At 27.4% G+C, this 18,136-nt stretch overlaps 1 protein-coding gene and 1 long non-coding RNA gene across 2 annotated transcripts; one reads left to right on the top strand and one right to left on the bottom strand.

Annotated features, from left to right (window-relative positions):
• The first annotated feature begins 433 nt into the window (after positions 1 to 433).
• LOC124956195 (hemocytin) lies at positions 434 to 17,821 on the top strand. Its single transcript, XM_047511666.1, has 46 exons — positions 434 to 1,417; positions 1,548 to 1,667; positions 1,762 to 1,889; positions 2,019 to 2,178; positions 2,250 to 2,377; positions 2,471 to 2,566; positions 2,691 to 3,010; positions 3,079 to 3,661; positions 3,742 to 4,023; positions 4,177 to 4,607; positions 4,707 to 4,968; positions 5,049 to 5,279; positions 5,402 to 5,627; positions 5,736 to 5,941; positions 6,022 to 6,387; positions 6,508 to 6,846; positions 6,945 to 7,283; positions 7,405 to 7,739; positions 7,837 to 8,073; positions 8,152 to 8,380; positions 8,463 to 8,771; positions 8,853 to 8,975; positions 9,062 to 9,299; positions 9,384 to 9,656; positions 9,779 to 10,176; positions 10,296 to 10,736; positions 10,843 to 11,017; positions 11,162 to 11,508; positions 11,611 to 11,824; positions 11,963 to 12,321; positions 12,433 to 12,848; positions 12,979 to 13,277; positions 13,384 to 13,669; positions 13,767 to 13,874; positions 13,964 to 14,215; positions 14,311 to 14,647; positions 14,731 to 15,084; positions 15,199 to 15,309; positions 15,396 to 15,620; positions 15,713 to 16,011; positions 16,136 to 16,414; positions 16,508 to 16,771; positions 16,870 to 17,025; positions 17,131 to 17,245; positions 17,318 to 17,470; positions 17,594 to 17,821. The coding sequence occupies exons 1-46, from the start codon at positions 1,317 to 1,319 to the stop codon at positions 17,746 to 17,748; spliced, it is 11,805 nt and encodes a 3,934-aa protein (XP_047367622.1). The 5' UTR covers positions 434 to 1,316; the 3' UTR covers positions 17,749 to 17,821.
• Positions 2,652 to 3,771, bottom strand: LOC124956197. Its single transcript, XR_007103157.1, has 3 exons — positions 3,368 to 3,771; positions 2,856 to 3,278; positions 2,652 to 2,700 (listed from the first exon to the last, which is right to left on the bottom strand). It is a non-coding gene; the product is annotated as an uncharacterized LOC124956197 (long non-coding RNA).
• Positions 17,822 to 18,136: the final 315 nt, after the last annotated feature.

Below are 18,136 nucleotides of genomic sequence, written 5' to 3'. Positions count from 1 at the left end.
TAAACGTGCTCCCACATCCTTACCTGAAGAAGATGTAAGATTTATTGGATCAATAATTTACTTATTTATATATATATATATTTTTTTTCTTTTTATTTTATAATTAAAAATATTTATTCATATAAATATAGTTATTTATAGATTTTATTACATTACATATATCATAAAATTTATTTGTACTTATTATTAATTGTAGGTATGGAAGATTGCATTAAAAGAAGAATTTAATATCACTCACTTGAATGAAATTTCTAGTGATGCATATTATGAAATATGGCATTCAAAATATTCTGAACCCGAGCAATTGATTTTAAAAAATTATCGTAATACTTCAAATGTATTAACTTCTATTTTAACAGCTTATGAATCTAGAAGTCAAGTATCTGATAAATTATCATTAAAATAAGGAGTAGAAAAAAGATAGGTTTGTATTTTGTTATTTTCTATATGAAAAAAGAGATTACATATATTTTTTCTAACAAAGTATTAAATACGCTTTTATAAGAATAAGAACTATTATTGTACTAATTTATAAATTTAAGTGCTTTTCTATAATATTGTCTTAAAAAATAGGTTAATATGTTATACAGTATTATTCAATACAACGACAATAATAATAATAATAATCATAATAATAATAATAATAATAATGACATAATAAAAAATATTTAAAAATATTTGTTACTTTCAGAATTTATTCCATGTATTTTATATCATGTTTTTATTATTTTAAAGAAAACATTTTAGATATATATATATTTAATTTAAAGCAGTCACTCTACCAATATCAAGAGTGATAATACAAAGTGTTACTCTATTAGCAATTAAATGGTCATAATTATTTGATAAGAATATCCGTTGTGGTATTTCAATGTTGTCTTATCTACCTAATTAGCGACCATAATGATTTACATAAATATGAATAATTATAGTGTAAGAGAGAGATAGAGGTAGAAAGAGGGGGAGAGAGAGAGAGAGAGAGAGAGAGAGAGAGAGAGAGAGAGAGAGAGAGAGAGAGAGAGAGAGAGAGAGAGACATGGATGGATTTGGTTTATATTGTTAAATTATAAAATGATCTAAATTAACACAAATATGATAATAATATAAGAGATAATAATAGTTTGTAAATCAAATAAAGCGATACGTAAGCGTCACTTATCAGTTATCCGTTTCCTTTTAGAGGTAGGTATATAAAAGAAGTAAAGTATTATCATAGCTATTAAAAAAGTCTACTTACTGGTGTGTACTGTTGTTGCATAATTTAATTAGTTTTCATCTCACATAATGAATATAAAATTTTGATTATTTTTATTGAAATGTTGTTGTGGCATTTAATATTAGTTTCAATAGCAGTAGTAACTGCTACGAGTATATCAATACAAGAAGATAGATCTACAAAATCCTTTCAAAATAACAAGTCAGTATCTATAGAATGAAAATCCTTTTTTTATTATCCTTTTCTTTTGCAACTTAATTCATTTAATTTGTTTATATATTTTACAACATGATAATTAAATATAATAATTAAATAAAATTTATTTATCTAGAAATGTAGTTCATAAAAATGTTAAAACTAAGAAAATTGAAAGAAAGGGAGTATATGCTGGTGGTTGTATTGAAAGGCCAGATCCACCAATTAATGGGAAAATAAAATGTTCTATAGACAGGTATGCTTTTAAATGGCAAATATATATATTATCTCTATCATATGACAAAGTAATAACAAATGAGAAGTTATTTATAATTTATTATTCTTCGTAGTGGATGTATTGCCAGCTGTGAATATGATTATATGTTTCCAAATGGAGTAGGTCAACTGGCTATAATATGTAATGATGCAAAGTGGAATGTTGTTGGTACAGAATGGAGTACAATACCACATTGCCAACGTATGTTTTTTTTTTTTTTTTTTTAATATATCATTGATATAATTGGTTTTTTTTTTCTATAAAATTTATATTTTATATAGATAATGATAATGTAATAGTTACAATATTTCTTTTTTTTTTTTATCTCAGCAATATGTATGCCCAATTGTCAAAATAGTGGAATTTGCATTGCACCGCATCAATGTAACTGTCCTGAAAATTTTTCTGGCCCACAATGCCAATTTGAAAATAAACCATGTTTGGATTTTGCACCACTTATTCTTAATTCTTATAAACGTTGTAATTCTAAGTAAGTGACTTGTACTTCATTTGTATTCATTTATTAAAAAGAAAATATTTATATATAAATTTTACTTTTAGATTTTGTACTATATCTTGTATGGAAAATTTTGTATATCCAGATGGGTCGGCAGTTGCCAATCTGGTTTGTAATAATGGTAATTGGGTACCAACTAGGACAGATTGGGTATCAATTCCAGATTGCATACGTAAGACTTCAAAAAATTGTATTATTTGTTATATACACTTATTTTAAATATTTTCTATATATTTAATATACAGATTTTAATTTAATTTTATAGCTGTTTGCAATCCACCGTGTCAGAATGGTGGTCAATGTCTTCCAACAAATGTATGTCTATGTCCACAAGAATTCAGAGGACCTCAATGTCAATATTGTAAGAATTTTTTATATTTTTATAAAATGTTAATAATATTTATTTTTAAAATAAAAAATTAATTCCACAAATATACACAATTTGTAATATTTTACATTAATTGTATGTTTTTTTTTTTTTATAGCACAGGATGTCTGTAATAGTAAAAAACTAAACTTCAATGGTGGTATTTATTGTATTAGCTCAGAGAATATAAATTCCTGTACATTAAATTGTCCACTTGGCACAAATTTTGAATTTTTACCAGCATCTAGTTATACTTGTAATTATGATACAGGAATTTTCTTACCACAGCCAATTCCTCAATGTAAAGATGATAATAATATAGATATTTTCACTGCCTATGAGTCTAATCATACATGGTCCATTAATAGTAATTTTATATCCACCGTGGAAAATAATACCATTGATTTTCCAATATCTAGAGGTGACCAAATGATAAAGGTAAATATATTTTAATATTTTGCTAGAAAAAATAGCTTACAAATTAAGCAATATATATATTTTTTTAGGATATGTATGGGTCATTAAATAATAACTATGTTCTTATTGAAGCGAAACGACCTGAACCAAAGACTTGTTTTACTTGGGGTGGTGCACATTATAAAACTTTTGACGATCAAATTTTTAGTTTTGAAGATAATTGCAGTCACATTATGTTGCAAGAGATGAGCAATGCTGTTTTAACGATAACTGTACGAAATAGTCCAACCTGCAGAATGGAAAATCGTTGCTTTAGAATTATTGAACTTTTCGTTGGTGGAAAGGAATATATTCTTTCACGGAATGAGAGGGATATACCTGAATTTCGTAACATTAAAAAATCTTTTCCAATACCAGTTCGTTTGCCAGGCTTACGTGTTGATATGTCAGCACACTTCATTATTGTTTATTTAGACTCATTAGGAGTCCAATTGAAATGGGATGGAGGACTATTATTACAGATAGACGCATCTGAAACTATGTGGAATAGAACAGCAGGTTTGTGCGGAAGAATGAATGGCGATGCTAGAGATGATTTGATAGGTAAAACTGGAAATCATCCGATTAATATTGAAGTATTAGCAAATAGTTGGCAAGTTGAGAATATTGGCGGTGAGTTTGGATATTTTCAACTATCAAAATACATATTAAATATAATTTATTATATTTATATATATGTATTATTTTTCTAGAAACATGTAATGAATATCCAAAAGTAGAGCATTCTTGCATATCAGAATATGCTCAAGAAGCTGATGAATTTTGTACAAAATTATTGTCAGATAATAAATTTCGAAGTTGTTCAAGTACATTAAAGATTTCAGATATGAAATTAGCTTGTATCTGGGATTATTGTACTTGTAATGATTTAGATAGAAGGATATGCGCGTGCGATACAATGAATGTTTATGTAAGACAATGTGCTCATAAAGGTATTGTTCCTTTGTCAGGCTGGAGAAATGAAAATTTTTGTCGTAAGTAATTAATCATTGTAATTAAAATAAATCTATATTAATATTTTTCAAAATAATATAAATAGATACGAATTTAGATTTATTATTTTATATATCAATTGTTATTATTAAAAATATATATATTTTATTATATTAAAATGTTTATTTATATAGCAATGCAATGCACAAAAGGACGTATATATAAGAAATGTGGACCAAGAGCACAACCTTCTTGTGGTTTTGATATTGATTCTAATATAAATGACGATGATTGCGAAGAAGGTTGTTTTTGTCCTGAAGGTTTTTTAATGCATGAAGATAAATGTATACCACAAGAAGAATGTCCTTGTAGATTAAGAAGAAAATTATTTCAACCTGGAGAAAGCGTGGCAAAAGATTGTAATACTTGTACTTGTACTTCTGGCAAATGGATTTGCACACAAATACAATGTGCTGCTAGATGTGCTATCATTGGCGATCCGCATTATACAACTTTTGATGGTAAACACTATGATTTTATGGGTAAATGTAAATATTATCTGTTAAAAGGTGAGAATTATAGCATTGAAAGTGAAAATGTTCCATGCTCTGGAGCAATATCAGAGGTTAGTACTCTTTTATATAAATATAGATATTACATACACATTTCATTCATGTAGTTATACAAATGATTAAAACATTATTTTTTTTTTTTCATTTTTTAGTATTTAGGCTTCATTACGTCAGATACACCTTCTTGTACAAAAACGGTAACAATAAAAATAAATCAAGATACTGTCAAATTAAAACAAAATAAGCAAATAGTAATCAATGGTGAAGATGTAAATAAATTACCACTTTTTATTAATGGAATAAAAATACAAGCTGCTAGTAGCATATTTCTAGTGGTTCGTATGTTAAATGGTTTAGAAGTTTGGTGGGATGGTATGTCACGTGTTTACATTAATGCACCAGCAGAATTTCATGGTATGTTATATCTAATTTTTTTTTTCTTTTTTCTTTTTTTTTTTTTTTTTGGAATAATTTTTTTTAATTTTACTTATCAGGTAATACAAGAGGACTCTGTGGAACATTTTCTAATAATCAAAAAGATGATTTTATAACGCCAGATGGTGATATAGAAAAAATAGTAACTCTGTTTGCTAATAAATGGAAAACAAATGAACAATGTTTAGATGTTCATGATAGTGAACCAATGCATCCTTGTGATTTGAATCCACAAAAGCGTGCTTTTGCAAAAGAATATTGTTCTAAATTATATACTGATATATTTTCTGGTAATTCTCTTTTATTCTTTTTGTTATATCTGGTTATTTTGATTTATAGAAAATAATATTTATAAGTACACAAACATAATAATAATAATAATAGTGATAATGATAATTAAATTCGATTTTAGATTGTCATTGGTATGTTGAACCTGAAGTATTTTACAAAGATTGTTTATATGATATGTGTGCATGTACAGCTGATATTAAGACATGTTTCTGTCCTATGCTATCGGCATATGCAAAGGATTGTTCAGAAGCAGGAATAAAATTATTATGGCGTCAAGAAATTCAAGAATGTAGCATTCATTGCTCTGGAGGTCAAGAATATCAAATTTGTGGAAATAGTTGTAAAAGGTACTTATATATATATATACACACACACACACACACACAAGTTTGGATTATAATGAATCGAAAGTGAAATGAAAATATATTTGATATATAAAATGATATTATTTTTAGATCGTGCAGTGACATATCTTTTAATCCAGATTGTAAAGAAGAATGTGTTGAAGGTTGTAATTGTCCTGAAGGTCAAACATTAGATATTATGGGTGAATGTATCCCAATTGGTCAATGTCCTTGTATTCATTCAAATATTGAATTTAAAGCTGGTTATCAAGAATTACGACCTGGACAAAAAGGACAGGATTTATGTACTTGTACAGGTATATTAATTAATTACACACACACATACAATTATTGTGAGGATGAATTTTCATAAATATAAATATTATTTTTTTTACAGGTGGTAAATGGAATTGCAGACTTGCTACATCAAATGAGATTGAAAAATATCAATTATTTAATAATACATCAGTTAGTTGTTCTGCAACTAAGAATTTAATATTAACGGATTGTGAGCCAGTACAATCAAAAACATGTCATAATATGCATATACCAATTACAGAAAGTAGTAGTACTTGTAAACCAGGATGTATTTGTAAAACTGGTTATGTTTTGGATGTAATAAATGGCGTTTGTATCAAAGAAGAAGAATGCCCTTGTCATCATGGAGGAAAAAGTTATAAAGAGGGATCGATTATACAGAGTGATTGTAATACCTGCAAATGTACAAGCGGAAAATGGAATTGTACGGACAGAATATGCGCAGGTAATCATTTTAGAATATTTAATATTTTATTTTATTTGAGATATGTTAATTTTAAATTGTCAAAAGTTATACAATTAATTCTTTTTTTTTTTTTTTTTTTTTTTTTTTTTTTTTTTCCAGGCGTTTGTTCCGCATGGGGTGATTCTCATTATGAAACATTTGATGGCAAATTATTTAATTTCCAAGGTGTATGCGATTATACTTTAGCGAAAGGTGTTTTGAGCAAAGAAGAAACATTTTATATTTCTATTCAAAATGTTCCTTGTGGAACAACCGGAGTATCCTGTTCTAAGTCCGTAACACTTAAAGTGGGACATAGTGCTAATCAAGAAATAATTACATTAACAAGAGGAAAAGGATTGCCTAAAGAAAATTTTAAAAGGATTGCTATTAGGACAATAGGTTTATACGTGTTCCTTGATGTGCCTGATTTAGGTTTAGTATTACAATGGGATAAAGGTAAATATATGTATATATATATATATCTTTTTTTTTTTGTTATTACGATTAATATAATTTTTAGAAAATTTTAATTCTAAATCGTCGTTTTAATTTAGGTACTAGGGTTTATATTAGATTAGATCCAAAATGGAAAGGGCATACAATAGGTCTTTGTGGTGATTATAATGATAATAGCAAGGATGATTTTAAAACACCTTCTGGTGGCATTTCTGAAGTTTCTTCTATCTTATTTGGAGACTCATGGAAAATAAACGATTTTTGTCCTGAACCTAAAGATATTGAAGATCCATGCGAACAACATCCAGAACGAAAAATATGGGCCATTGAAAAATGTAATATTTTGAAATCTGATCTTTTCCGGCCATGTCACTCTGAAGTGGATATTGAATTTTATATACGAAATTGTATTTTCGATGCATGCGGTTGCGATACAGGTAATTCTATTTATTTTATTAATTATTATATTTTCGAATGAAAAAAAGAAAAAAAAAAGGAAAAAAAAAGAGAGAAAAAGAAAATATCTAGAATGTATTAAATAATAATTATTTAATTTAGGTGGCGACTGTGAATGCCTTTGCACATCATTAGCAGCATATGCTCAACAATGTAATGCAAAAGGTGTTCCTATAAAATGGCGTTCCCAGGATCTATGTCCAATGCAATGCGATAAAGAATGTAGTACCTATTCTCCATGTATTTCAACATGTCCCTATGAAACTTGTGATAATCTTTTAACTATTAAAGATAATTTACATTTATGTTCACAAGACGCTTGTATAGAAGGTTGTTTATTTAAAGCATGCGCCAATGATCATATCTACAAAGATAATAATTATACAGAATGTGTTCCTAAATCAACATGTAAGCCAATATGCACAGAAATTAATGGGGTATGTTTGTTAATTGATATATATATATATATTTTTTTTTTTTAAGAATAGAAAAATTCTAATGTATTTTAATTCGTATATTTTTTAATATATTCAGACTGTTTTCTTGGAAGGCGATGAAGTTAGCAGTGATAATTGTCAAACTTGTTTCTGTAGTCGTGGTAAAATAATATGTCAAGGTGGACCATGTACAACTACTCCAACATTACCTACGATTCCTATGGAAGAACCACAAAAATGTATAGATGGCTGGTCGGCTTGGATAAATAAAGATAAAAACGTAAAAGGACAGATGGTCAATGACATTGAACAATTACCAAATTGGACTGATTTGGTAAAAAATAAATATGATATTATTATATTTATATAAATGTCAATCTAAAGATATTATTTACATTATGATATATTAAAGGCATCGATTGAGGGATCAGCCGTTTGTACAAAGGAACGAATGATTGATATAAAATGTCGATCCGTAAAGAATCATTTAACTCCAAAAGAAACTGGTTTAGATGTTGAATGTAGCTTGGAACGTGGCCTTCATTGTAAATCACAACCAGATTTTCCATGCATAGATTTTGAAATTAGTGTTTTGTGCCAGTGTACATCAAAAACTACAGAAACATCAATTATAATTTCAAGTAAGAAATAATATCATAATTGTTATGATAGGTATAAAAAAGTTGATATATTTTAAATTCTTAAAAATAATATAATTTTTAGCCATTACCGAAGAACCAGAAGAGAACGTTTGCGAATTGGCAAATTCTTATAAAGCACATCCAACGGATTGTCATATTTTTTATCATTGTACTCCTACAATTAATCAAAATGTATGGGTTGAAAAAACATGTGGTCCAGATATGTTTTACAATCCGAATCTTAAAATATGTGATTGGCCAGCAAATGTTAGACTCATAAAACCTGAATGTTCTCTTAAACAAACAACCTCAAGTAATGAAACTGAACAGATTACTACATCTTATGAAAGCACGTTCACAACAATTTATGAGAAAAACGTTACCACTAAAAGTATACAAATTTAATAAAATGTATATAATTTACTTTTATTTCTATTAATATTATTTTTATTAAAATTTATTTCTTCAATAGGATTATGTGAAATTGGTGAGAATTGGAACGATTGTTCTATTAAATGTAGTCAAACTTGCGAATATTATCGTTATTCTTTATTAGAGCAAGGTTTTTGTAAAGGAGATACAGATTGCATTCCAGGTAAAGAAAACTTAATTATAAATTATTTTTATTTCAAATTGTTGTTTATTAATGGATAAATATTATTTATGAATTTTCATAAATAGGATGTGTATCATTAAAAAGAACAGAATGTCCTTTGTACAAATTTTGGAAGGACTATGATACATGCGTTGATCAAATTGATTGCACTTGCAAATCTCACGAGGGACAGAGTGTAAAAGCAGGTACCGTTGTTAAAGAAACCGAATGTGAAATATGTCAATGTATTAATAATTATTATACTTGCGATAAAACTATATGTACGAATGTTACTCATCAAATCGAAGAAGAAACATCACCGTCGTGAGTAAATTTCATATTGAAAAATTTTATTATTATTATAAAAGATAATAATATATTATTAATAAAATATAATTGATTTTTTAGTACACTTATATACAATTACGAAACAGAATCTTCAACTTCTAAGCCAGAAGAAAAGAATATAATTATTGTATCCAGTACAGTAACTCCACCCGAACAATGTGATAGTGATAGATATATACCATTAATTCAACAATCTACGCCAAATCAAATTTCTTTTTATGCTAGTAGCAGTAATGGTGTTGAATTTCAGCCTGAAAATGCATTATTCGATAGTCAAATATCAATGGAGCCTGTTAAAAGTTGGCAACCAGAATTTGTTGACAGAAATCAATGGTTTGACATTTTACTAATTTCTTTTTTCTTTTTTTCTTTTTTCTTTCCCCACCCCCGTTCCCTCAAGTATTTAAAAAAAAAAATATTCTCTTGATTTCTTAAAATCTAATATATATTTTTAGGCTTGCTATAGAATTTCAACATCCTCTACCAATTTATGGTATCATTTTGAAAGGTTCACCAAGTGACGACAAATTTGTAACAAGTTATCAAATTCTTTTCTCTGATGATGGCCATGCATTCTCATACGTAATGGATACTACAAAACAACCACGTATATTTAGAGGACCTGTCGATGGCATTAAGCCGGTTGAACAAAAATTTTATGAACCCATCGAAGCAAAAATTATTCGAATATATCCTTTGACATGGCACAATGGTATTGCTATTAAAGCCGAAATACTTGGTTGCGAGGAAGTTACGATTAAAAGTACAATTGTGACCGAACAATTATCAACAACTATAAAAGAATTCTTTGGATCAACGACCATTGGATATACCGAAAAAGTTATAAAACCAGGTAAAATATGTTTTTATTAATTGTTATTGTTAACCCCTCCCTCCTCCTCTCACCCTCCCCTCTCCTACCCTTTAATAATATATACTTAAGAAAAGAAATTGATTTAAATCTTATAACAGTGTGCAATGATACCATGGGCCTGGATGATGGATTATTGTCAGATGCACAAATCTCAGCATCCTCTTCGTTCGATAATCTTTTACCAAATATCAGATTATCAGGATCAGGTTTATGGAGGCCAAGATTGGATAATTTAAATCAATACGTTCAATTTGACTTTTTGGAACCACGAAATGTAACAGGAATTATAACAAAAGGAGATAATAATGTATGGACGACTGTTTATAAAGTTTTTTATAGCATTGATGGTCGTCAATGGAATCCAATCATTGATGACAATGACAATGAAATAGAATTTTTAGGAAATTTCGATTCCAACAATGTTAAAACGAATTTATTTGAAAAACCATTGCGAACAAGATTTTTACGTATACAACCGATAAAATGGCACGATCATATAGGATTAAAGGTTGAATTACTCGGATGTTTCTTACCGTATCGTATGTTTTTCTTTTTTTTCTACAGACATTTTTATTATAAAAAATTAAAAACTATTTTTATTGTTAAAGTAAAATAATCTTTGATTTTTTTTTTCTTTCTCTTCAGCCATAGTAACAACAGAATTGCCTGGTCCAACGGAACCAAATATATCCGTATGTAATATATGCGAGGGTATATTAACAGAGAACAATGTTAAATGTAAATGCGATCAATCTTTATGGTGGAATGGAGAAACTTGCGTTTCAAAACAAAATTGTCCATGCGTTGTTGGTCATATTACGTAAGGAAAAAAAAAATAATAATATAATATAAAGTCTAATAATGTGCACAGATAATTATTTTAATATATATATATATATATATATATATATATATATATATATATATATATATATATATATATATTTTTTTTTAATTATATTAGATATGCTGTTGGATCAATCTATGAATCAGAAGATTGTCAAAAATGTTCTTGTACCTTAGGTGGTATATCTTCTTGTATATCAAAGAAATGTGAACCATGTACCGAGCCAGGAATGCAAGTAGTCGTCACAGAATTATGCAGCTGCGTTTGTAAACCTTGCCCATTTGGTAAAAGATATTGTCCAACTAGTAATGTCTGTTTAAATGAAACATTATGGTGTAACGGGGTACAAGATTGTCCTGACGATGAAAAGAATTGTCCAAAAATTGAAACATCATCTATTGGACACTTTGAATCTACGATTAAATATACAACCAATTCAATTTCTACCATAAACACAGTTTCAGGTAATCTATTAATTATTTCTTTTTAATCCATATGATTAACTTAGGTAAATAATTATCTAAGTAATATACTTGAGATAAATAATAAGAAAAAAGTATATTTAGTTCCTTCGGTCCAATGCGAAGAACCAAAATGTTCTCCTGGATATAAGATAGTTATAAGGGACATGTGGAGTTTACATTATACATCTACAATTTATACCAGTAGTAATAGTTATAAAGAAATCAATTACATTCATAAAACAAAAAGTAATTATAATAGTTATGTAAAGGGTAAACGAAAACCAACAAAACAGTTAATAAAAAAGAAGAATAACAGGTAAATATAAATTTATCATAATATATTTTATACTAAGTGGCTTCTTTCTTTTTTATCCTTTTTTTTTTTTTTCTTTTTCTCTTTAATCTGTTTAATTTTTTTGATATTATAAATTATGATTTTTTTTTTTTTTTTTAGAGAATCATGGACGCGTCATCATACTGTTGATTATAAAAATTATAACAGTGGGGAAAGTATGATTTGTCAACAATTTACATGTGTCCCTATAAATCCACCGATTTTAATTAATGAAACAAAAACGGAATATTGTCCAAAAGAAACATGTCCTCCGAATTATACGATAAAATATGAAAAAATGAGTATGTATAAGATTGAAAAATGTCCAAAGTATACGTGCGAGCCACCAGTACCATTGGAAGCTATTTGCAACGTTACGGGCAGAACATTTAATACATTTGATGATTTAGAATATAAATATGATATCTGCAATCATATTTTAGCAAGAGATATGTATGAAAATAAATGGTATATAACGTGTGAGTATATATAATATTTTCATTATATAATTTATATCATGATCATTTGATTTCTTTAATTTTTATATTACATTTTTTTTTTGTTTTTCTTTTTTTCTTTTTTGCTTTCAGTGGAAAAAGAGTGTGACAAATATGGTATCCAATGTTCACGAAATTTAGTAATATTTATTGACGATGAAGTAATAGTTTTATATCCAGATATGCATATGGATATCAACGATTATACTTTTACATCAAATCAGGTTGGATATCTTGGTGAAAAATTCAAGTTATTTAAAGTGTCATGCGTTGGTGACACTATATATCTTACTTGCAAGCATTATGGATTTTGGGTTATGTGGAATGCAGATATGAATGTTAAAATTGGTATTAATAAAAAATTGCATAGCCTTGTCGATGGACTTTGTGGTTACTTTGATGGATATATATTAAATGATAAACAAATGCCTGATGGAAAACAATCTAAAAGTACAATTGAATTTGGAAATAGTTGGATAATGGAAGGTGCATCGCAATGTGAATCTCAAGTTTGTATACAAATTTTTAATACGATTATTTTATTATTTTAAAATATATAAAATTCAATTTAATCCCTTCATATATAATGAATCGTTATAATTTTATATATATATTTTTTTTTTTTGTTATATTTTACAGGTATGTCCACGTGATATTCAAGAAAAGGGATGGAAAATTTGTAATATGATAAAAGACAGATCTTTGGCTGTTTGTTCTGGTGTGGTAGATTTTGAAAAATTCCTTTCAAGATGCTTAGAGACTGTCTGCACATGTTTACGCAGTAATTCTACGTACGATAATTGTCGTTGTCGTACATTGACAACTTTCGTTACAGAATGTCAGGCTAACAATCAAAATATTGATTTGTCAACTTGGAGAAATATTTATGATTGTCCTGACAATTGTTTGGCACCATACGTACATAAAGATTGTTTCCGGTAAAGAATTTTCATATATTATAATAATACGTTTAATAATTCCTAATAATAAATATTTTTTACTAATTATTTATTTATAAAAAAAAAAACACAAAAAAAAAAATAGGAATAAATGTGAACGTAGTTGCAACGATTTACAAGAAGCTGATCCTTGTCCGATTATGGAAGGTGTATGTTTCTCGGGTTGTTTTTGTCCAGAGGGTACAGTACGTAATGGTAATGATTGCGTTCTTACAACTGAATGCCGTAATTGTATTTGTGAAGGATTTGGTAATTCAAAGTTTATTAGTTTCGATAGAAAAAATTTCACATTCCAAGGAAATTGTACATACATTTTGTCGAGGGATATTATTGACAAAACAAATTCGCAATATAAAAATCATACATATCAGGTAAAATAGATGGTTTCTTTTTTATATATATATATATATTTATAAATAAATATTAGTAACATAATTAATATATACGACTAATATATGTATATAACAGGTCTTAGTTTCCAATACTATTTGTGATACTGGTATTTGCACAAAGGCGATTATTGTTTTGTATGAATCGCATGTTATCCAAATTGAAAGAACACCTGTTACAAAAATGGTACGCATTTGTTAATTTACGAAATATCTTTGATATACATATTTAAAAATTATTACAATATTTATTATTTATTATTTATTTTATAACAGTTCGAAATAAATATTGATAATATTAAAGTGGAACAATTGCCATATAAAACGCATTGGGTGAAATTGGAAGAAACACCTGGGAAAGATATGAAATTATTAATACCAGCTATTCAATTAGAAATAATTAGTATGCAATCTAATTTTGCTTTTACAGTTAGAATTGCCTCTCGTATATTTGGTGATGCCGTTGAAGGTTTATGTGGAAATTGTAATGATGATATAGAGGATGATTTGAAACAACAAGACGGAAAGGTATACGTAGAAGAAATGGATAATAATTAATAATGAATATAATCAATTTCTATGTATATGTAATTTTTATTCATTACAATTTTTTTTTTTTTTAGATTACAGATAATATTGAACAATTTGGAAAAAGTTGGTTGGTCGATAATATACCAATTAATATTGATCTGAAAATTGACAATTGCATTTCTATAGAAGATTCTATATGTAATAAAACAATATTAAAAGATGATCCGTGTAATCAAATTTTAAATACAATATTTGCACAATGTCATGAACTTGTTGATCCATATCCATATTTAGCTATATGTCAGGATACATTATGCATAGGTGGTGATTATTGTATTAATATAGCGGCATATGCAAGAAAATGTTCAGAAGCAAGTTTATGTATTGATTGGAGAACAGATGATATATGCCCGTATAAATGTCCATCATGTATGAATTTTATATTTTATAGAATATAAGAATTTAAAATTAATTGAAATCTATAATTATTTTCTTATTTATTCTTTTAATAGATTTAAAATATAAAACGTGCGGTTCGGGTTGCATTGAAACTTGTGACGATATTAACAAAGAAAGTAAAGAAAAATGTCATGGACAATTTGAGGAAGGATGCTTTTGTCCAGATAATTATGTACTTTATAATGGCACATGTGTTAATAGAAAAAAATGTTCTATTTGCGACGAAGACGGTCATATAGAAGGAGATATTTGGTATTCGGACAAATGTACTACATGCAATTGTCATAATAATCGAGTTAATTGTCAGAAGATAGAATGCTCGACGTTAGATACAATTTGTGAAGAAAGTATGACGCCTAAACTTGTTCCCGGTACGGAAACAGAATGTTGCCCAAAATATTCCTGTAGTAAGTATACACAAATTATTATTATTATTATTATTACTGTTGTTGTTGTTGTTTTTTTTTTCTTGAATTGTCTCATAAAATTTCCTCTTTTTTCATTCTATATAATAATATTAGTTGCAGCAACAGAGTCTCCATTATGCGAAGATACATTGCAACCTGATTGTGGATATGGACAGATTATGAAATTGCATACGGATACTAAAGGATGTAAAAAATTCGTGTGTGGTATGTAATATATAATATATATATTATATGTATATATTATTGGATTTAATTACATTTAATATTGATGGAGAAATAAATTGTTATAGAATGTTTACCACCGGAAGAATGTCCTACATTTGAATACGTTGATACAGAAGTTGAAATATTGGAGGAACCTGGTATGACGAAAGTTATGAATACAAGTGGTTGTTGTCCAAAATTCGATGAGATTTGTAATCCACAGTTATGTCCTTCAATACCAGTTTGTCCAGATTATTATACATTAAATAAAAATCAATTAACAAATGCATGCTGTCCAGATTATGAGTGTAGTAAGTATATGTATATAATAAATATATATATATATATATATATATACATAGATATGTAATAAATTTATGAAAAATAATTGTGTTAATTTTAGATCCTCCAAAAGATATTTGTCTTTACAATACAACGTCGTCAAATATGAAAAATATATCAGGATCACAATATGTAACACCAAAAGAAATTGGAGAAGAATGGAAAGAAAATAATTGTCGTACGTGCATTTGCGAGAAGACAGATATGGGTCCTGACATAAAATGTACAATGATAAAATGTCCTGACATTAAAATTCATCCAGATATAAGTGATTTTGTAATGGAAGAAGTTTTGATAAACGATGATTGTTGTCCAAGTTTAAAACGTGTAGCATGCAAGGAAGGGGATCAAATTTATAATGTAAGAGATTATTTCTCATGATTCTTGTCACATTAAAATTAGTATAATAAATTAGATTTTCATTTTTAGTTAATATACAATATATATATATATATATATAATATATTCTATGTTTATTGATTAGATTGGTGAAATGTGGAAACCTGATCAGGATAATGCTTGTATAACAAAAGAGTGTGTAGAAGTTGCAAGTGTTATACAAAAACAAATAATAATACAGGATTGTAATATTTCTTGTGATTATGGTTACGAGTATCGGCCATCTAATGATAAAAGTAATTATTGTTGCGGAGAGTGTATACCAATTGGTTGTGTTGTAAATGAAGAAATTAAAAATATTGGCGAACAATGGTATTCCAATGACAGTTGTATCACTTATTCTTGTCAATCTATGAATGGAAGTGTAAGTGAATAAAAATAGTAATTTGGTTTTTTTTTTTTTTTTTTAAATACGTACACTAACATAAACATTTGCATTTGACATAATATCTTTTAGATATATATAAATTCAGCAACTGTATACTGTCCTCCTATCGATCCAATGGATGAACAAGAATTTGTAATTGAGAGATATTCTTTACCTGACAAATGTTGTCCGGATATTGTTAAAACAGCTTGTCGTCATAATGATCAAATATATAAACCAGGTGAAAAGTGGAAACAATCGAATAATAATTGTATCACTGAAATATGCGTATTAGAAACAAATGGACTTACGAAAAAACAAGAAATTGAAACTTGTTCCGAAGAATGTCCTATGGTAAGATTATATCAGTTTTTTTTTTTTTTTTTTTATTATTATAAAAGTATAAATCTAATTTACGTAATTTTCATATTCGATGTTATATCTTTAAAAAGGGTTGGAATTATCAAGCACCAATAGAGGACAAATGTTGTGGTGATTGTAAACAGATATATTGCGTTTATGAAAGTATTCTTTACGAGCCAGGTGCAACATGGTCATTATTGAATAATAATTGTACAACATATACGTGTATGCAAAAAGATGATCAGGTATTATAATGTAACATTTTTTTTTTTTTTTTTTTTTTTTTTTTTTTTTTTTTTTTATAAGTTCTATCGTAAACGAGTAGAAAATATTTCTTTGGATAATTTCAGTTTATGGTCAGTATGAGTTCCGTAGATTGTCCTAAGATTACAAATTGTCCAGAAGAATCAATATACAATGATGGCTGTTGCAAACGATGTAATTTAACAAGTCTTAATCAAATGGGTAAGTATAATAAAAGAAATATTGCAAATTGACATTATTTGAAAATTTTTCAATTATAATAATTCTCAATAGGTACTTGTACTGTTAACAAAATGAATTTGAACGATACCATTGGTATTCTTATCGAAGAAAATGGTGTATTTGGTATTTGTAAAAATTTAGAGCCTATAGAAGGAATTACAAATTGTGTTGGAACTTGTCTCTCTAGAACATATTTTGATAAAGGTAAAGTAAATCAATTTGATATATTCAAAGAATAAATTACATTTATTAATAATAATTATTAATAATTTATTAATTATTAATAATATATGTATATATATATATATATATATATATTTATTATAGAGACATGGAGTCAGTCTAATGATTGCAATTGTTGTCAACCCAAAGAATATAGTGATTCTATTGTAGAGCTTACTTGTGAAAATGGAAGAAAGATTTCAAAGAAAGTAACTCTACCGATATCGTGCTCCTGTAATATGTGTACATCAATAAAATAGTTAACGATTTAAGATCATTTAATACATTTATATAATATATTTTATTTATATAATATATGAATAATAAAACAAATTGATGCATCGTATATATATATATTAGGTTGGTGCGTATGAAATGTCGGATTTTCTTTAATATATTCACTTAAGAATCCGACATTTCATTCGCACCATCCTAATATATATTACTTATTATCTCACACAAACTCGATCGTTATATTTCATATATTCATAGAGAGCTGTAATCTACGTAGGTTTATGGATCTATTCTATAATTTTATAGTGTTCATTCATTGCGTTTGTAGTTGATATTTTGTTCTACTTTATCATCAAATTCATTTACCTTTCGAGCAAAAAAATGTCAAAGGGTGTTTATCTTCGGTCGGTAAAT

This window comes from Vespa velutina, chromosome 21 (genome assembly GCF_912470025.1).
Source record: "Vespa velutina chromosome 21, iVesVel2.1, whole genome shotgun sequence".
Classification (NCBI taxonomy): Eukaryota; Metazoa; Arthropoda; class Insecta; order Hymenoptera; family Vespidae; genus Vespa; species Vespa velutina.
Note: the sequence above shows the minus strand (reverse complement) of the source record. Positions and strands in the feature narration are given on the sequence as shown.